This window comes from Jatropha curcas, chromosome 7 (assembly GCF_041381405.1).
Source record: "Jatropha curcas cultivar XTBG-Jc1 chromosome 7, XTBG_Jcur_1.0, whole genome shotgun sequence".
Taxonomy (NCBI): Eukaryota; Viridiplantae; Streptophyta; class Magnoliopsida; order Malpighiales; family Euphorbiaceae; genus Jatropha; species Jatropha curcas.
In genome coordinates this window covers 21,928,221-21,949,411 of record NC_143157.1, presented here as the reverse complement: position 1 = coordinate 21,949,411, position 21,191 = coordinate 21,928,221, and the positions used below count along the sequence as shown (strand labels likewise).

The 21,191-nt window shown below is 32.7% G+C and overlaps 3 protein-coding genes across 3 annotated transcripts; 2 read left to right on the top strand and 1 right to left on the bottom strand.

Moving 5' to 3' along the window:
• The first annotated feature begins 154 nt into the window (after positions 1-154).
• Positions 155-4,559, top strand: LOC105637521 (ribosomal protein L11 methyltransferase-like protein). The gene is made up of 7 exons (XM_012221001.4): positions 155-488; positions 613-696; positions 792-932; positions 1,972-2,037; positions 2,396-2,563; positions 3,629-3,958; positions 4,277-4,559. The coding sequence occupies exons 1-7, from the start codon at positions 240-242 to the stop codon at positions 4,388-4,390; spliced, it is 1,152 nt and encodes a 383-aa protein (XP_012076391.1). The 5' UTR covers positions 155-239; the 3' UTR covers positions 4,391-4,559.
• A 60-nt stretch (positions 4,560-4,619) lies between these two features.
• LOC105637531 (transcriptional regulator ATRX-like protein) lies at positions 4,620-7,861 on the bottom strand. The gene is made up of 3 exons (XM_012221012.4): positions 7,564-7,861; positions 5,111-6,928; positions 4,620-4,977 (listed from the first exon to the last, which is right to left on the bottom strand). The coding sequence occupies exons 1-3, from the start codon at positions 7,612-7,614 to the stop codon at positions 4,912-4,914; spliced, it is 1,935 nt and encodes a 644-aa protein (XP_012076402.1). The 5' UTR covers positions 7,615-7,861; the 3' UTR covers positions 4,620-4,911.
• A 6,125-nt stretch (positions 7,862-13,986) lies between these two features.
• LOC105637510 (putative disease resistance RPP13-like protein 1) lies at positions 13,987-17,186 on the top strand. The gene has a single exon (XM_012220989.4). It carries the CDS (start codon positions 14,158-14,160, stop codon positions 17,053-17,055), a length of 2,898 nt encoding a protein of 965 aa, XP_012076379.3. The 5' UTR covers positions 13,987-14,157; the 3' UTR covers positions 17,056-17,186.
• The last annotated feature ends 4,005 nt before the right edge of the window (positions 17,187-21,191 follow it).

The window sequence follows — 21,191 nt, the reverse complement described above, 5'->3', positions numbered from 1 at the left end:
AGATTTTGAAATAATTTGTTAGAAAAAACTTAGAAAGAAAGCATTACCAAATTTGAAAAATAAAAGACTTTATTTTATAACAAATCATTTAATTTTTTTTTCTTTTTTACTATTTTGATTTTCTTAACTTTAAAAATTAAAATTAACTATTGCCATATTTTACTGTTCCGCGCCAACCAACAGTTTCTTCCGTCCCCTCCTTGGCACTTTGTCCTGACAACATCAGAGCAAAGCAAGAAATGTCACACAGTCATTTCTTCAAACACCTATCCTACACTATCTCTCGTGGCCTTCTTCATCGCTCATTCTCTCTATCTCCGCTCTCAAAATTTAAACCCACATGTCGATATGAATCGAAATCCAATTCTTCGCTCTTTCCGAAGATTAATCCCACAGCTTCTTACTCTTTTCTTCGTTCTTGCACTTCTGCAGCTACTGATTCCTCTGCTTACCTTTCTGTTCGCATTCGCTGTCCAAAAGATGTTGCTGTGAGCATTGATTTTTTTTTAGTTCTTTAAATTTTCTGGTCCGTTTTCTTTTTCTGTTGGTTATATTTGAAAGAAAATTTGGATAGAATTGGTCTGAGGGCTTTAATGTCTTTTAACTTACCAGGATATGCTTTCAGAAGCTCTTCTATGCTTTGGTGCAAATTCTATTAGCATAGATGAACAAGATGACTGTGACAGGTCTAATGAGGTGCCTTCTACTTTCTGTTTATTACTATTAATGTACTATTTTTTTAAGTATGGAATTGGATGCAATGGATAAATTGTCTGGAATTTTTGGTGTAGATTTGCATTGAATCTATATTTCCTGAATGCCAAGATGTGGATGTGAGCCTTTCACAAGCTGCTGATTCCATAGGCTTGAAAGATATACCTAATTATGAGGTTAAAAAGGGGATGCAATGTGATTGGATTCAAAAGACTCAGGTTGGTTTTCTTTCTTTCTTGCGCTCATTCAGTGATAGATGATGTTATGATCATCTTGCTTCTTCTAATTTGTCGTCTTTCTTATTGATTATTTTTGGTTAATGGCTAATATGAAAATTAATTAGTTTATTTTTGTTGATTCTTTGTTCAATTAAGTGGGTAATCCCGTAGACATTTGTCCTATGCAGACTAGTACCCAATTTATTTGCTGGCTAGTATCTTTCTAGTTTTTTCCTGAATAAAACAACAGCAACGGAAATTTGAAACAATGAATTGCCTGCATAGACTCTAGAACCTGCGTTAATGCGGTCTTAAGCTAGCATAATAGCTCCGGTTTTAACCAATACTCTTGCCTTGGTTTTTAAGACATGGGCGAAAAGCATTAATTTCTTTGCAAGGCAGGTACCACAAGGAAAAAAAGATAAAGTATATGCGCGGCTGAAATCTTTCTTGACAACACAAGTCTTTCTAATATCCTCTCATTAGCTTCATTAAGGTTGTAAACTAAACGAACCAGCAACTGAACTCAATATTCCCTGGTTCATTCTTGCCTGCAAGTATAAAGAAAAGCATAAACTGGTATTATGGTACATGATTGAGATATCTGCATAATTCTTCATATCAAACTATTTTGGTTAGCAAGAACTAATCTGAATTTATTTAAGCTTGTTATCATTGATTGGCACTCATGATGAGGACTGTTCTCCAATGTTGTTGTGCCTTAATAAAGGGTGCCTGTTTTTGGGTCTCTAAACACATCTAACAAGGGAAGTTGGAGTTTCTGTCGAAGGACTTGTGAATTAGCCTGTGACCTCAAGCGCCCTTGCAATAAATACTTGTTTGGGCTGTTGGGATGTCAAGTGTGTAACTTACCTTTATGAACTCCCCATGCCAGAATGAGCATAGGAATTTACAAGAAATTATTGATCACTCTCATTGTTCCAGCAAGCAATTGCTAATGAAATATGATTACAAGCTTTAATTACATTTATTGTCTTTTCATTTAATATAGTTTACATTAATTTTGTATCTGCTACAGGAATCATTTCATCCAGTTGAAGTCACTGAAGGACTGTGGATTGTGCCTGAGTGGAGATCTCCCCCAGTATGATTATCTAAAATAATTCCTCTTCAGAGATTCTATTAAAATCATTAGCCAACTTATATAGGCATTCGTTGTTGCTTCAGCAAAAGATAAAGCTTTTATGTGCATTTGCTTGTGAGTTTGTGCACAAAGTGGTGAGCTTTAAATTGCCTGTTGCTTGAAAGGTCTGTGAATGAGCGGAGACTCATCAAAGGACATGAACATACGACAAAACATTAAAGTTGAAGTTACCTCATGAATATTTGATGCACATATAATTCCAATTGGTATAAGCTGAGCAATCATTAGTTAAGGAATGTGTACACAGTTATATTGGCTAGCAATAGATTGGTTTATTCATATTTGCTTATCCCCACAGGACGTTAGAGCAAAGAATATAATTCTGAATCCTGGATTAGCATTTGGAACTGGGGATCACCCTACTACTAAGTTGTGCCTATTGCTTCTACGAGGTTTGATCAAAGGAGGAGAACTTTTCTTGGACTATGGCACAGGTTCTGGAATTCTTGCAATTGCAGCACTTAAGGTATCGACTTTTTTTTTCCTTTAATATTTCATTCTTTGGTTTGAAGCTAAATTAGAGACTCGCCCTTTGAGTTCTGAATGTGGCATATATTTTATTTGGCTTATGTGTAACCAGTTAGTTTATGAAGCTGTTGTTCATTAATTTTCTTGTAGCCTTGTTTCATTTAACTCTATGCCCTCTTATGAATTTTTTTTTTTTAAAGAAGAACTTATACCATAAAATTTATTCAAGAGATTTAGGCCCTGAAGAAAATCCTTCCAGTTGATGAAGTTCAAAATTGTATTTTTTGAAATGAAAGTAAGAATTTTGAAAGCTGAAGGCTGATTATTTAATATGTAATTGAGGATATGGAAGCGTCTACTTAGCCTTGTACACTTCAGATATGCAGAGCATTCTTATGGGATATGAACTTGTCTATGATTAGGCAAATAATTATTTGCTTCAGAATTTTGTCTAGGCAGCTAATTGCATGGAAACATCCATGTAATTGAGACAATTGAATAAGCTTTTGATGGTAAAATTGTTGACCTATTCTTCTTGACTAAATCTCCATAGTTGTATGTGGAACTAGAATCACTATATCCAAAATCCATAAAACTCTTGTTCTTTTGTTTATTATCAATGTACATTGAACAGTAGGTTGGTTTTTCATAAGTGATTGATCATAATAGATGGGGTGTCAGGAAGTTGATAGTTTCTTATAGGTTCTTTAAAGATATTTGCTGTGTTTTTGTTAGTTCATATTTTGTAGTTTTTGAAGATCATGCTACTGTAATTTTTGTTACTGGGATTTGGTGAAAAGTATGGTAATGGGTGCATAAGTAAAGCAATCTAGCTTTAGCATGCAAGTCTGATTGTCTTATATGACGGGCATATAATTTTAATGATACTAAAAAAAATGAGACTATTAAATTGACAACGAGTTATTCTGACTTCTTGGAATTGTAGTTATTAGCGTTATTTATATAAATTTCCATGACACATACTGATTTCATATTCTAGTAAGATTCTTTGCAATGCCAATTAATCCTCAAGTTCTGATTTTCAATTTGAGTGTTAATGCAGTTTGGTGCTGCTCTGTCAGTTGGACTTGATGTAGATCCCCAAGCAATCTCCTCTGCACGTCATAATGCTGCTCTAAACAATATAGAACCTGAGAAAATGGAATTACTCCTAGTTCCTAACACGACCTGTTCTCCATTGATGGATGAAGTGACCGATGAAGTTGTCAAAGAGCAGAGCTCTTATGGAACAGAACCTATCTCTGAAACAGAGAAATATGATGTGGTCATTGCTAATATACTTCTGAATCCTCTTTTGGAATTGGCAGCTCATATAGTTTCTTATGCTAAACCTGGTGCAGTTGTTGGTGTATCTGGTATTCTATCTGAGCAGGTATGATAAAGCATAGCTAAGATAGACTCAGTTTCAGTCTTTGTAGCTATCCCAAGATCTTTTATATTAGGCCTTTTGAAGCATAAAATAGCATAGAGTAGGATAAGAATAAAAAGACTGTTCCATGTAGAATGACCATTCGCAAGTTTGGTACAAATTTTAGACAAGGGAATGGCTATTTTATCATATCAGACAGGTAATTTTTTTTTTTTCCAAATTTAACACATAAAAATTTGTTTTATGAGTAAACCAAACATGATATATGAGTTCATACTATGTGCTTGAACCTGATTGAGTGTTGTTATGTCTTAAATGCAGGTTCCATATATCATGGATCGATATTCAGCGCTATTGGAAGACATAACAGTGTCAGAGATGGATGGTTGGGGCTGTGTAACTGGAACAAAGAAAAGTAATCTTGACAACAGCTGATAGGAGATTCAGAAGTATTATTGTTGGAATATTTTTTGTAAAAATAACACTTTCATGTTCGTTTTTCCAAAGCTCATGCTACATATTAAGATCCAATATTTGATGTATATTCAACTCGAGCAAGGAACGCATCCAATTTTTTGTATGATATTTTTCATATTTATGGTTAGTGTTTAGTGCAGGAATACAATTTATCACCTTCTGCTTGGATAGTTTAATACACATCACATTGCATAACGTTCCGTACTGCTATTATAGGTAAAATGGAAACAAGATCGTCTTAATTGGTTTTTGTAGCTATGGAGAGGTCCTCTACACAAAATATAACAATTTATAAAGTTAATGCGCCACGGGAACAAATCATTTCGATGTCATTTCACCTTTAACTAGTGCAGGTGCTGTATGAAATGAAACTCCCAAAGCATTTCCATCGAAATTCATATCCCATTTCTTATGTTAGGTATTATGTAGTTCTTTAAAAAACGCAAATAAAGTTTATCTTCCATATATCACCATAAACATCACCGCTTGAGTTGCCTCCTAGCCAAAGCTGGTGCCTTTTTAGGGATATAGACCTTGTAGCTCACCTGGGCCAAGAAAGGAAAATGAGCGAAAGAGAAGGAAAAAACATGGTTAATGACTTGGTGTATGACTTGCAAAATGTTCATAGCTAAGCGTTTCCGAAACTAATTTAAGAATATATAAGACTAGAGAACTTACCTGCACTATTTCCCCGCCCCGCATCACAGACATTGTCTTCTGTTCCAGTTGTGAACTCTCCTTACCGTCATCATGCTCTTTATTCAAGCTCAAATCTCTTCCCACTGATGTGAGTCTAGAAGAAGGCACAGAACAAGTAGAAGCAGAGGCATCAGTAGCTATGTCACCATCAGTATTGCTGATCAGCGGTGCCATGGAGCATACTGTCCTTGGGGTGTCCTTTTCAAAATTTGAACCCTCCTTACCTTCATCGTCCAATCCATCCATGCTACCATTTCCTCCCGCAGAGGCCCTTGATGAAAAATCAGTAGAAACAGAACCAGAAGTATTGTTAAGTTTTTCACCATTGCTATCGCTACTTAGAGAGATTGCCTTATGCTCGTCCACACTATTCTCAGTCACAAGTTTTGCCTTAACAGATACATGTGAAGCAGGCAATTCCATCTGAGTGGCTGCAGAATTTGATAATGCTTGCTTCAACGCTGACGTAACCAACCTTGGTTTGTTGATACCAGAGACAAGAGTCAGATTAACCTTTTCCCTGTCAGAAACAGCAATTTGGTTGGGTAGCTGATCAACGTTCTTAGCAGAAAAAGACCCATTGCCACTATTCTTTCCATCAAGAAGCTTTTTGCTTTTTTGCCAAGAATGGGCAGTATTTCCATTTACTCCTTGAGCACCATCATCCTTGGAGGACTCCGTTTGTCTCAATTCAGCCCTCGTGATGGATGATGACTTCAAAGTGCCATCATTTGGATCTTTGTCATTAATAGCATATTTTGCATTTGTCTGAAATCCTCCACGGAACCTTCTCAGATTTTCCAAAGCTTTTTGTCGTAAAATGGACTCCAAATGATCATCATTCACATCACCGGCAGCCTCAGATATCTCATTATTCTTTTCCTCTATAACACAATTTGTCCCAACCCCATCACAAGCAGTTTCACTTCTCCTATATTTTTCATCCCTGTCCTTGCAACTGTCTGAGGCTTTGGTGGTTTTAGTGTCACAAATAAAAGCATCTTCTCTTTTCTCAATCTCTATAGACCTTTCCTTGTCAAATGAAACATGTGATCGATGAGCTGACACATTCTTATTTCCCCCTTCATTACTATCATTGCTTCTGCTAGATGGGTAATCATCATGATCATATATCATCTCTTCTTTATGCTCATCCCTATCCAATTCTGTTGTCTCTTTATCCTCCTCCTTAAGAGTAATAATTGATTTCAGTCGCTTTGAAATGTTCCCATTACTTATTTTCTCCTCACTCCGGCAATCCCTACTTCCGTTCTGTCTACTACAAGAAGAACAACTTCTTGACCTATATCTCCTCTTCTTAGTTCCAACTTTAACATTCTTCATTTTTCTTACATTGTTATCTCTTCTTTGAGACCTGCCCCTGTGACCTTCATGTTCACTCTCATCACTACTGCTACTTGAACTCCAACAAGTTGAACAACTCAATGACCCACTACTCCTAGGACTGATACTTGCATCTTTCAGAGCCTTCTTCCTTCTCTTTTTCCTAAGACTTTTCTTCCTCACTTCGTAATCATCATTCCTCCTTGACCCTTTTTGCTTTCTCACGCGATGAGACTCCTCACTGCTAGAGGAGGGTGAACAAGCCCTTCTTTTAGTCCCCTTAACATCCTTATGAGTGTGAGATCGAGACCTTCTACTTCTGTTATTATCCTCAGAACTGGAGGAAACAGATAATGAACTTCTTGAATTGTCGCTAGAATAACCAACTGAATAACTACGGCGCCTGAGCTTTTTTGATCTACTTTTGGTCTTACTTCTCTTCTTTGTGCGACCCTAAATAAGCAATATACAGTTTAGGGCACATAAATAAATCACATTAAGATTACTAAAAATTCACAATCTACATTTTATGTAAATTATGTTCCACAATGGAAGTTCCATAGGATCTCTCAACAGAAGTTAAAACACTTATGTGATCTTTTGACTCAAATCATAAGCACTTGTCCCCATTTTTTTTTCAATAAACAAATGCGAAAAAGTGAGAAGCATCGATGGGCAGAATCTTAAGATTCATATCTTACAGCAATTTCTTGTTACCCTTATGCATTAGAACGGAAATGTGCATATACATGAAAAGAAAATTCAGACTAAGATCACAGGCAAAGCCTCAAAAGAAAAAAAGATCACAGGCAAAGCCTCAAAAGAAAAAAAGCCTTTTTAATAAAAACGCATCCAATCAAACAACAGGTTCAGTCCTTCATAGCTCAAATTCAATCAGAGGTACAATTGAGTAATGGATTACAAAAATTCTAACCCTAAAAAATAAAAACCATACATATTAAAGCCCTAAGTCAAATTGAGTATTACATTGAAATATATAGATCAAATATGAAATTAACTCAACAATCAAAAACCAAAATTAAAACGACTATTAACAAATAGCAGAGGGAGAGAGAGAAAGAACTAACCCGAGATGGATATTTTGATCGTTTCTTTTTACTAGAAGAGGATTTTCCCATTTGGGTTTTCCTTTTTTTCCTTTGTCAATATCTTTGAAGACCTGCAAGAAGCAAAAATCAAACAGGAAAAGAACAAGATAAAAATAAACTGGAAAAAAATTATAAAAGAAAAAGAAATAACAGGTGAAGATTGAAGAACAGAAGGAGGAGAAAAGTAGAGATATAAATATATAAACAACGAGCGGAGAAATAGAAACTGAATTTTCAGAGAAGGAAAAGCATAAGGCTACGGTCGCTTCTGGTTAAAACGCAACTTACAGAGATATAAATACTAATTAACTGTTGCCCTTTCGTGCCAAAACGACTTGTCATCAGCACTATACAAGTTAGAAGTTGAATGCTGAATAGAAATGGAAAACAAGAAAAAGAAATAAGGCTAAAATTGTCATTTGAACTTAGATACCATCTATAATTCATTCACAAATAAAATTTTTATATAATTATCATCGGAATAATTGCGATTTTAGTGTGTGGAATTTCCGAAATTTTTTATTTTGGTTTTGGTGAATAAATTTTTAATTTTTTAATAACTGAGTGAAATTTGCATGCCCGGAAATTACTGCAGGACGACTGGGTCCCATTTTTTTATTCTTTAATTGCTGATTGTGCGCGAAATATGATGCCATGTAGACTGCCATGTGGATTAAAAACACTAATAAAGTGAATTGACAAAAATATTTTTTCCTCTATCCCAGCGGCACCTTCTCCCTCTCCTTTTTCCAATCGGTGGATCAAAGGAGAAAATTTTCTAGAAACCCTCCTGACTCCGCCTCGAAAATCAAATCATCATCATCACCACATGCTAGATTTGTAGTATCATTTTATTGCAATTTGTTTTTAGAACTTTTTTTCTAAATTCTAATAAATTAATTAAACGACATATCCTTTTTTTCCATCTGCCATTTTTATTCTCAGAAAAAGATAGAGAAAGAAGCAGAGAAATAATAAGCATGTAGATTTGCCTATAAATCCATCGCTACATCTCTTTACAAAACTAAACGAGGTAACCATATCTGTTTCTCCAACCTTAAGAGGGCAGAATTGCTACCTGCAATAGAGTTTTAGACCCTTCACTCGACAAAATTGTAGAAGATGCTATATGATGAAAGCACTCTCATCTCGTCTCCGCCTGCAAGTTTGCTTTAGATAACATTGTAAGTTTACACCGCAAGCTTCACTGGTATTTAATAATTGAAGATTTCGGTCCAAATAAACTTAATAGACTAAATCTTTGAAGTGCTTTTTTACATGACATGTAATTAACAGGATATATTTAGTATAAATAATCAAGACATTTAATTAATAATTAATATAAAAATTAAATGCTAGATCAAGTTTCGAATTTCCTACTTCAATAAAAAATACAGAAAAATTAAATAAAAAAATTAATTAAGGAATGTAATAAAAGTTAAACCAAGAGTCTATCAATTAAATTTAAAAATATGATCATGATTAATGTATTTGATTATAACTAAGAGATTAAATAGCAACTCATTCCATTATACATGCATTTTATGTTTTATCCATAAATATAAGCTCCATAAATTTTAAATGTATTTCATTTTTTTTCCCTCAGTATAAAGAATTAAACTCTTTAACTCACATGGGGTAACTCAGTGGAAAATAGCACTTATGGGGTTAATCATCATGGCTTAAGTCATCGATTCAATCCTCTATGATGCAAGTTTTCCTCTGGATAACCTCCTTTGCCTTCAAGGGTGAGCGGAAATTAATTAAATTTGTGGACTGTTACAAGGTAAACTGTCTAGATACCTATTGCAAGTATCAAGAAAGAATCAAACTCTTTTAAATAATTTCAAATTGCTGTCATTATACATATATTCCTTTTATTGTCTATGATTTTTTTTTACCTTAATTCCAAGACTTTTTTTTAATATATATTTGGAATGTGGACATTTTTTAATATTATTTACTTAAAACGAATTTGAAAAAATAATTAATTAGATATAAACAGCAACTTATAATTGAACATTGTACGTGCTCCTCAGTGCTAAATGCTAATCAAAGATATACAGTGTGCATAATCTAATTCTTAAACTCCAGGCATAATGTAAATTTCAAATAAATTAGGAGACAAGTCAAACGTAAGTATTCACAATCTTACAAATGTGGCATGATATCTCTAACTCATTGTTAGATTATTTTTTCTAGAAATAATGAATGTCATCGTTCTCTTAAAAAAAAGAAAGAAAAAGATATACGGTGTGCAAATTTTCTATTTTTGTGATATATATATATATATATATATATATATATATATAGTTTTTTTGAAAAAAAAAAATATGAACAAGATTAGCAAACTCATTTGTGTATAAGAATTTAAAGCATGCATCAAACAATAGTATACGTTTCATTTCCTCCAAAAATTTCTTTTTTTTTTTTTTTTTTGAATATTCCTCCATCAACAATTGAAATTTTGGAAACATTATTGTTTGATTTCCCTTGGAAATTGGAATGGACGTTTACAGTCAATTTGGAGCAAATGAATTATAATTGTAAAAAATTATTTGTAAATAAATCCAAGAAAAATTCATTTGCAAATGAATTTGTCATGTTTGGTATGCTACAATTTAAAATAAGGAATTCAATTGAATTCTAGACAATTATGTTTGTGATAAATTCTTAAATAAAAATTTATTTGTTTTTATTTCTTATAACACTCTTGACATAATAATTTAATAAAAATAAATAACAAACACCAATTAATTTATAATGTACAATATAATAACTTGTCATTTTTTATTAAAATATAAATAATAAATTTCATATAAATAAGTACACTAATATTCCACGTTAATTAATTATATAAATAGTAACATTCATAACAATAATTATTGTTAATTGATGTAAAAAATATTGTTAATTTAATTAATTAATTTGAAAACTAAAAAAAAATATTAAAGAATGTTACTATTGTTTTTAATTGCATTTGAAAATAATTGTTGATACTAAATTTTTATAATTTCATAATAATAATAATAACTAACATTATTACTAAACTTAACAAAAAAAATGTTATTACTAGTCTGTAATTTTTCAAAAATAATTGAAAATGAAAAAAAAAAGTAAAATATAACTAACGTTATTAGTGAATTAAAAAAGTTATAGTTTGGAATTTTCCAAAGAAAATAAATAAAAAAGAAAAAAATAAAAATAGTTGAGATTATAGTGAAATGCAATTTTGTCAATAAACATTTCAATAGTTAATTTTGTAAAATTTATTTATAAATTCCATTAATTTTAGTAGAATTTGAGTTAGGCATACCCAATTCTATAGAATTCAATTCGTATAATTTAAATTTGTAATTATTTTTTCATTCCAAACACAATTTTGGATTTCCAAATGAATTTCATATATTTTTGTAGAAAATTCATTTGTCCAAACGGGCTCTTGAAAACAAAAAGAAAAATATATTCAGCAGTAATTAATAAATAAAATGCGTTGGTTACCAATAAAATAAACTATGTTTGTTAGATTAAACATAATATTTCAAAATATACACCATTTTAGTATAAATCAAAAGGTATTCAAACACAAAGATACCTATAACATCATATTCCAAGAAATATACATTCCATTCCTTGTCCTATAGCAAATCACACATGACTATAATCAACAATTTGAAATTCTGAAAACCAGAATTGCATGTGGTGGAGTTGATCCTGTCTCTCCAATTCAATTGCTCAGGTTACAGGTGACAGTTTGCAATTCTTTGTTTTTAACTGAAACACCTGAACTTCTTGTGCTTATACCACTATCAAGCTAAACTCTAAAAACTCCATTTGCAGCAAATTAGGTGGCCAAATATATTAAAATGACAAAGAAGGCAATTCACTTATGTACAAAAAGCAGTACATTCTCTTCCTAATTTTCACATTGTTTTGCACCATTAATTAGGGCAAATTACTGTTATGTTCTTGTATTTCTGTTATGTTCTTAAACATTTCATTGAAGAAGAATAGTGAATGAGCTCACCATCTTCAGAAGGAGCAAGTTGTAGGGGATTAAAAACATACAGATAGAACAAAATATATGATTTGTTTTCGAGCAAAAAGTTATTATCCAAATATATTTATATCGGTATATTTGTTCATATGAGTAAAGATTGCTATCTAACCATGCAAAATGATGTCTCGATTGATTAGAATCTCAGACTATTAGACTTCACGATAATATTGTTAACTGTCACCTTTTATTAATAAATAATTTAATTAGTTTGAATCTGAATGTAGGACGAATAAGATAAATAAACTTTGGATTAAGGATGGATGGTGAATTTCACAATAGCTCATGGACTAAATATTACTTTACCTTTGAATTATTTATCATTTAAAATTCAAATACATATGTGTGTGTGTGTTTCGTTCAGTTTGGATGATTTTGTCAAAACAGCAACCGCACCAAAGGATCATTTAAGGCATCGTTTGTTATAATTGTTTATTTTTAATTTTTTATTTATCAGAAATATGAAGCAATTTTTAATTTTTGATTATTATTTTTTTTAAATTGATTTTTTTTTTCTAAAATCATTATTTCTTTTCTTTTGATTCATGAAAATTTTTTTCAATTATCAAATATGTTAAAGCATTAATTAATAATAAAAATTTTAAAAATTTAAAATTTGGAACAAAATAATTAAAAATATTTCACAATTTAATTTTTAAATTTCAAATACAATAACTATTGATATTATGTATACAATTAATTTAATAAAAATATAATATCCAAGTATTATAATAAATAAATAATACCAAATGACATTAAAAAATAATAATAAATATAAAAACAATACTAAATAGAGAAGAGATAGAAAAAATATATAATTTTAATAAAAAAATAAAACTATCTACTTGTATTTTTTGCATAAATAAATAACATTAAATTTGTATAGATAGAGAAATAATAATACCTTAATAAGGATAAATCTTATAAAAATAAAAAATAAAAGAATGTAGAATTAAAAACAGAAAACACGATTACGTAAGCCACTATTTGTGATTTCATAAAATTTATTTTTTGTTTTAACAATAGTAAAGGTAAAGAAAAAAATTAAAAAAGTTTAAACAAACAAATTTTTTTATTTTAAAAAAACAAAAAATTTAAGCAAAAATAAAGGGCACCTAAATTTTCCAAAATCAAACTAAGTCATCAATTTTTTAAAACCATATTTAAGGGTGAATATCTCATACTAATCACATATTAAGTGAATATCTTGCACATCAATAATAAAAACACCAAAAAAAAAAATTATTATTAGTATGGAAAGGGATATAATATTAGTAAAATTCATAACTTCATAGACATAATAGGTCACTCGCAAAGTTTAGGATGTCAGAGATTTTTTCTATAAAGTATAAGAGTATATTTATGCATTTGACTTTATATGCATTTGACCTTTTATAAAGGAATGGATATAATGTGTAGCAGTGTAAATAACTCTAAATTTAATCATTTTCCAACATGAATAGAATATCTCTCAACATTTCTATGGAATAGTAAGAATCTCATAATTATAACAAAAATATAATTTCCTTACAGGCCAATATAGTCTCATAACAATTTTATATTTATTCAAATTTCATTAATTCAGTATTTAAATGAATAATCCTTAATTAATTAAAGAACATATAATACATAAAAATATAATGTCTACATGCGATTGCTTGACATAATCATTTTAATAAATCCATATTTTTTACCAAATTATATAATCTTTTGACTTAATTTTTATCCATTATAGAAATTAATGTATACTCCTAGTAGCTTAGTGGTACACTTCTTCTTGATATGGTCATAGTACCAAGCAATTCAGCTCTAGCTTCTTTCTTATTTTCATTTAATTTCCTGAAAACAGTAGTTTATCGTAGTTGAATTTAAAAGCAAAAGCATGAAATAATTACTTTTGCAGTTTAAATATTCGGGATCATCAAAGGTGGTGGCCTGATGGTAAAAACGTTGATCATCCGCCTGATTGATCGAAGTTTATTCCTCCACGATAACATCTGTTAATGCTATGATTCCGGAGTGAGTCCATCTAACAAGGTATAGGGCTAATAGTATTCTTCAATTTTAATTGAAGAATTGAATTAAATTATTTAAAAATTCAATTCAGTTTGATTTGTAAATTTGGAACTTTTTCTCATTTTGATTAGGTTTTATTTTTCGTATGAAAAATTAAAAGAACCTAAGTTGATTAAAACCAAACTAAATCGAAGCTTGAAAACGACCTGATGAAATGGTAAATTTGGTCAAATTTCAGGAATGGCTTACTGTTTAGGTAGGATAGATGGATGTAGTCCAATGGCTAAAGCTCTGCCAGCTTCTTGTGGACTGAACTAAAAAAAAGTTTTCCTTTTTCAAAAGTAAACTAAAAATCGTTTTTTTTTCTTTACACGTAATCTCCAAATCAAACAACGGCAACAAAGAAATACAAAGTCAAATTTCTCTCACTTATTGCTTTTTCCTCCTCCTCTCCTCTCTCTACTTTGGTTGCTTTTCTTTTTCTTTTCACTGTATTTTTCATGGCTGGTGCTTTGGTAGGAGGATCATTTCTCTCTGCTTTCCTTCAAGTTTTGTTTGATAGAATGACTTCTCCCAAGTTTGTCGGCTTCTTTAAGGCTAAAAAACTGAACAATGGGCTACTAAAGAAACTAAACGCAACTATGATTTGTGTTAATGGCTTTCTTGATGATGCAGAGGAGAAGCAGATTTCTAATCCAGCTATAAAGAAATGGCTTGATGAGCTTAAAGATGCTGTCTATGATGCAGATGACTTGTTCGACGAAATTACTTGTGAAGCTCTGCGATTGGAACTGGAAGATCCTTCTCAAACGAGTATTAATCAGGCGTTCAGGTTTATCTCTTCTTTTAATCCATTTAAGAAGGGTTTGCAGTTAGAAGAAAAATTGGTTGAAATTCTTGATAGGCTTGAATACTTAGTTAAACTAAAGGATGCCTTTGGTCTTAAAGAGGGTATTGGAGAAAACCCATCATTGCAGAAAACTCCCACAACTTGTCTTGTTAATGAATTTGGTGTTTATGGTAGAGATGATGATAAGGAAGCTATAATGGAGTTGGTTTTGTCAAATGGGAGTGAGTTAGGTGTAATTCCTATTGTGGGTATGGGCGGGATTGGTAAAACCACACTTGCTCAACTTGTTTATAATGACAGCAGGGCGCAGCAGTGGTTCGATATCAAAGCTTGGGTTTTTGTTTCTGAAGAATTCAACGTTTCCAAGATAACTAAAGATGTTATTGAAGAAGTTACTGGAAAGATTTGTGATTCAAGGAATCTAAATCAGCTTCAACTTGATCTGAAAGAGAGATTAAAGGAGAATAGATTTTTTCTTGTTCTAGATGATGTTTGGAATGAAAAACATGCTGATTGGGATATTTTGTTAAGACCTTTAAAATTTGGGGCTCAAGGAAGTAAGATCATTGTTACAACACGCAATGAGAGCGTGGCATCCCTTGTGCAAACTTTTCCAAGTTATCATTTAAAAGAATTGATGAATGATGATTGTTGGTTTCTATTTGCAAGACATGCATTTGATGGCGGAAATTCCGTTTCACATCCACAATTAGAAGAAATTGGTAGAAAAATAGTAGAAATGTGCAAAGGTTTGCCCTTAGCTGTAAAAACATTGGGTGGTGTCTTGCGCTCCAACAGAGACATCAATGAATGGAAGAAGATATTGACGAGCAAAATGTGGTTTTTATCTAAAGGTGACATTCTTCCAGCTTTAAGATTAAGTTATCAGTACCTTCCGTCACATCTGAAACGATGTTTTGCTTATTGTTCATTATTTCCCAAGGATTATGAATTTAAGAAGAAGGAATTGGTTCTTTTATGGATGGCTGAGGGCTTTATAGTACAGTCTCATGGAAATAAGGATATGGAAGTCGGTGGTGCATACTTTGATGATCTTGTTTCAAGATCATTTTTTCAAGAATCAAATGGCCATCAATCATGCTTTGTTATGCATGACCTTATCAGTGATTTAGCGAAATTTGTTGGCAAAGAATTTTGCTTCTGGTTAGAGGGTGAGAATCCGTGCACTGTAGCTAAAAAAACTCGCCATTTTTCATATGTAAGAACAAGAAATGACACCTCTAGGAAATTTGGGTATATTTGTGAAGCTAGATTTCTGCGTACCTTTTTACCAATGGAGCACTCATTATCAAAGAGGTGGCTGCCGTCTACAATAAGTGATGAGGTAGTACATGATTTATTACCGAAACTTGAGTACTTGCGAGTGCTATCTTTAACTCAGTATGGTAACATAATTAGATTGACTGATTCTATTGGTGATTTGAAGCATCTAAGATATTTGAATCTCTCTGGAGCATCGCTAGAAAGATTACCTGAAAGTTTGGGCAGTTTGTATAACTTGCAAACTTTAATCTTGCATAGGTGCAGAAACTTTGTTCAGTTGCCATCAACCTTAGGAAAATTGCTCAATATGTGTCATCTTGATATTAGAAAAACAAATTTGAAAGAGATGCCACCGCAAATGGGTAAATTAAAAAATCTCCAAATATTGACCAACTTTGTTTTGGGAGAACATGGTGGGTCTAGGATTAAAGAGTTAGGCAATCTTCAACACATTCAAGGAACACTTGACATTTATAATCTCCAATACGTTGTGGTGTATGAAGATGCTTTGGAAGCCAATTTGAAGGATAAAGAACAGCTTAAAAAGTTAAAGTTGACGTGGAATGGTAGTTGTAAAGATTCGTTGCATGAAAGAGGCGTACTTGAGCAATTACAGCCCCACAAGAAAGTAGAAGGCCTTTCAATTACGGGCTATGGGGGTACAAGATTTCCAAATTGGGTAGGAGAATCTTCATTCTCAGATCTGGTGGAGTTGATGCTTTCTGGATGCAAAAACTGTTCCTTCTTGCCACCACTAGGGCAGTTAGCCTCTTTAAGATTCCTCCTTATCGAAGAATTTGATGGGATAGAGATTATTGGTCCTGAGTTCTATGGGTCCATAAAAAATCCATTTAGGTCGCTTGAAACTTTAATTTTCCAAAAAATGGCGTTATGGCGTGAGTGGATTTCTGATTTAGACAAAAATGAAGGTGAAGCTTTCCCTCTCCTCCAACAGCTTTGCATAAGGATGTGTCCAAACCTAACAAAAGCCCTTCCGAGTTACCTATCTTCTTTAACAAGTCTTGAGATTAGAGAATGTCAACAACTTGTGGCTTCCGTTTCTAAGGCGACAACCATTTGTGGACTGGAGGTGATTGAAAAATCCCGTGCCCTGCTGCGATTAGAGCAATTGCCTTCTGGGCTATTCAGCCTCTTGTCTGATGAATGTTGCTTGTTGTTCTTTAAGGAAAGTGTTAGTTTGAGAGAGAGAGAGAAAAAGATGAAAGGAGCAAATTACTTCTGTATTGAAAAATATGTTGCGTAACTCTTTTGTCTCTTTACAACTGTACATATATATATCCTTTAGGTAAGGATATTTACTTTTTATCTAACTAATTACATTTACTATTTACAATAATAGAAAAATACAATAAATAAATTTATTTAGTCTCTTTACACTCCCCCTCAAAATGTGCATACAAATTTTGTATGTTCATCTTGGTTAACAGAAATTCATGTTGATAAGGCTGCAAAGCCTTAGTAAAAATGTCTGTTGTTTGTTGTTGTGACTTGATGTACTCTGGCTTTATCACTTGTGCTTGAATCTTCTCTCTCATAAAATGGCAATCAAGTTCAATGTGCTTTGTTCTTTCATGAGATGCAGGATTCTTCGATATATGTAAAGCTGAAATACTGTCACAATATAGAATTGTAGGTCCATTATGCCTTAAATCAAAATCTTCTAAAAGATAGAGAACCCACATTATTTCACAAGTAGTTATAACCATTGCTCTATATTCTGCCTCTGCTGAACTTCTGGAAACTACATTTTGTTTCTTTGACTTCCAAATGATTATAATCTTTCCAAGAAAGATGCAGAAACTAGTCAAAAATCTCCTTGTTTCATTACAACTTCCCCAATCACTGTCTGTGTAAGCTTCTAATTGTAAATCTGATTCTGCAGAAATAAATATACCTTGACCAGGACAATTCTCAGGTATCTCAGACCCCTATGTGCTGCAGCCATATGAATGTCAGCAGGCTTGTCCATAAACTGTGTAAGTACATGGATTGCATAGCATATATCAAGTCTGGTTATTGTTAATTACATAAGTTTCCCTACCAATTGCCTATATTCAGTTGAATCTGCCATTAAACCTTCTTCAATATTTACCATTCTATGATTCACTTCAATAGGAGTTCTACATGGTTTAGCTCCTTTGTCCATATTCCTCTAACAACTCTAGGGTGTATTTCCTTTTGGCAAACTGAAATAACAGCCTTAGGTCTTGCAACTTCTAACCCCAAGAAATATTTCAAATTACTAAGGTCTTTCAACTTAAAATGCAAATTCAATTCTTGTTTAAATTCCCTAATCAATTGATCACTATTACTTGCTATTGCCACATCATCTACATAGACAAGTAAAGCAATGAACCCATTACATGAATTCTTTGTAAACAAAGAGTAATCTGCTTTTGACTGTTTGAATCCCAACTTCATAAGACACTCGTAAACTTCAGGTTCCACTGTCTAGAGGCTTGCTTAAGCCCAAATAAGGACTTTTGCAACTTACAAACTAATCTGCCCTTATGTCCCTTCAATTGATCACCATATTCATCTTTAATCTCCCCTGAATATGGTAACCTTGAGACAGGTCCATATAGACTTCTTCCTCTAAATCCTAGTTAAGAAATGCATTATTTATGTCAAGTTGAGAAAGAAACCAGCCCTTAATAGCTGCTAAAGCTAAAAATACTCTAACAGCGGTATGTTTTGCAAACGTACTAAAGGTTTCTTGAAAATCAAAACCCTCCCTTTGATTACAACCTTTGGCTACTAACCTAGCCTTATACCTCTCTATAGTCCCATCAGAATTGAATTTCACCTTATACACCCATTTACAGCCTATAGGAAGTTTCCCTTTAGGTAAAGACACAACACTCCAAGTATTATTAGCCTGCAAAGCATCAAGTTCAACTTGCATTGCTTGCTGCCAGTGAACAGATTGAATAGCTTGTTGAAAAGATTTTGGTTCTAGTGTAGTTTGAATGGAAAGAATGAAATGTTTGTATGATGGAGACAATTTATGGTATGAAAGATGATTTTGAATGGGATAAGAGGTACAAGAGTTGGAAATGAAAGAAGCAGATGGTTTCTAAGGTAAGAGTGATAAATGGTAATCATGAAGATATGTTGGTGGTCTAGTAAGCCGAGATGATCTCTTAAGAGGTATGGTAGAAGAATGAGAATTGGAATCAGGAATTGGGAAGTATTTTCAGGTTGTGGGGGTTCAAGAGAAGGAATATTAGATTGAGAATCAACAGTAGGAATTACTGGTTCAGGAGTAGGAGAAGTGGGAACAATTGAAGGAAAGGAATCAAAAGAAGAAACAAGATCATGAGAAAGTGTTGGAACAACTTGACTTGATGTAGATGAAATGCATTTGTGAAAAGGAAAAGAATGCTCAAAAAATTGAACATCTCTTGAAAGAAAAGTTGTGTTAGTGTCCAAATCATAAAGCTTGTAACCCTTGACAGTATTAGAGTAACCTAGAAATATGCATCTCCTAGACCTAGAGTCAAATTTTTTTCTATGATTGACAAGATTAACAGCATAATAAAGGCACCCAAATGACTTAAAATGAGTATAACTAGGAACTTTGTCAAACAAAAGTTGATAAGGAGACTGATTTTGTAAAATAGTCCTATTGATGATGTAAACAGCTGTAAGAATTGCATCTCCCCAAAAATAAAGAGGCAAATGAGAATGAAAGAGTAAGGATCTAGCCACATTCAATATATGTTGATGTTTCCTATCAACAACTCCATTTTGTTGAGGGGTGTAAGAACAAGAGTTTTGATGTAAAATTCCTTTAGAGGCATAGAAAGAAGAGAAAACTCTGAACCATTATCAGACCTTAAAATTTTGATGGACTTATGAAATTGATTGGAAACCATATTGTAAAAATGTTCAATCCATTGTGGCACTTCAGATTTATGTTTCATAAGATACACACAAGTGCATTTAGAAAATTCATCAACTAAAGAAAGAAAGTAATGATGTCCTTGAAGATCATGTTGGGAATAAGGCCCCCAAATATCACAATGAACTAATTCAAACAATTGGAAACTAGAATAAACATGTTTAGGAAATGGTATACGTTTCTGTTTAGGTTTGAAACAAGCGTTACATGGGTCATTTGGAACAGATTGACAATCAATACCACAAACTTTTATTCTATCTAAAGTAAGTGACCTAATCTGTGTGCCAGACATCAGCTGAAATAGAACCGACGATAAAAACAGCATTCCATATACAATTGTTGGCTAAAACTGTCTTGGAAAGAAAATTATTTTGGAGGAAGTACAAACCAGAATGCATCTTTGCCATTCCAATCGTCATCCATGATGAGAGGACCTGGATAAAGCAAGTAGTTAAAAGAAATAGGAGACAGATTTGGTGAGTTTGTGTCAATTGACTGACAGAAATGGGGTTAAAAGAAAAACTTGGAACCATTAAGACATTGATCAAGACTAATTTTGAACTTAAATGTATGGTCCCTACGTGAGTAACTTCTACTTTCATACCATTTGGAAGTTTGACAAAACAATTACGAACAGATGCATGTTGACTATAATAGTCAAGAGAATACACTATATGATCAGTTGCACCAGTGTCAACTATCCAAATCTAAGTCTTTGTTTGATTTCTTTTTTTTTTTTTTTTTCTTTTTTTTTTTTTTGTCAGTTGTTCGCAGGATAGCATACCCTAGAATGAAGGTTTAATTTCTTACTTGGACCTTGACTCGAATTTATTATGTATTTTACGAGAAAAGGTTTACTTCCCTTCTTCTCATGAACCACAGGAGGACCCTCTGAAACTACACGAAACAATGCAACAAGTTCCTAATCAGAGCTTCATACAGAACCATGGAATAATAGAACGCTCTTCTTTAAAATATTTTTGAAAAAATAGCAGGATTTGGATGCAATACATTAATATACAAGGAACATAACGGGAAGTCCAACAGTAATTGGCAAATCTATGAAAAAAAAAATTAAACGTAAATGTGAGGCAAAAGGTGATTCCAAACATGTTGCTATTGTTTCTTCATATTCCTATCAACTCAGATCAGTAGCTGCGAGATATTGTCACTGAAGGTGCAAATTATAGCGATTAAGCTTGTTTTTAAGCAAAAAAATTGTTACCCATCCCTGGAGGATGGGGTGGCCGGAAGGCCAGAGCTAGCTGATCCGATGAAGTATCTGCGAGGCGTGCTTGCTGTTGCTGCAATTACATGTATACATATTTTCATACGAGTAATAGTTACTACCCGACCATGACGGATGGGATGCCCCGCTTGGCTAGAAGCCTATTATACTGGCTCGGCAATTATATTTTTGGTTTGGACTATTTATTAACAAATATTTGAATAAGTATATTTCCGATCGGGGAACG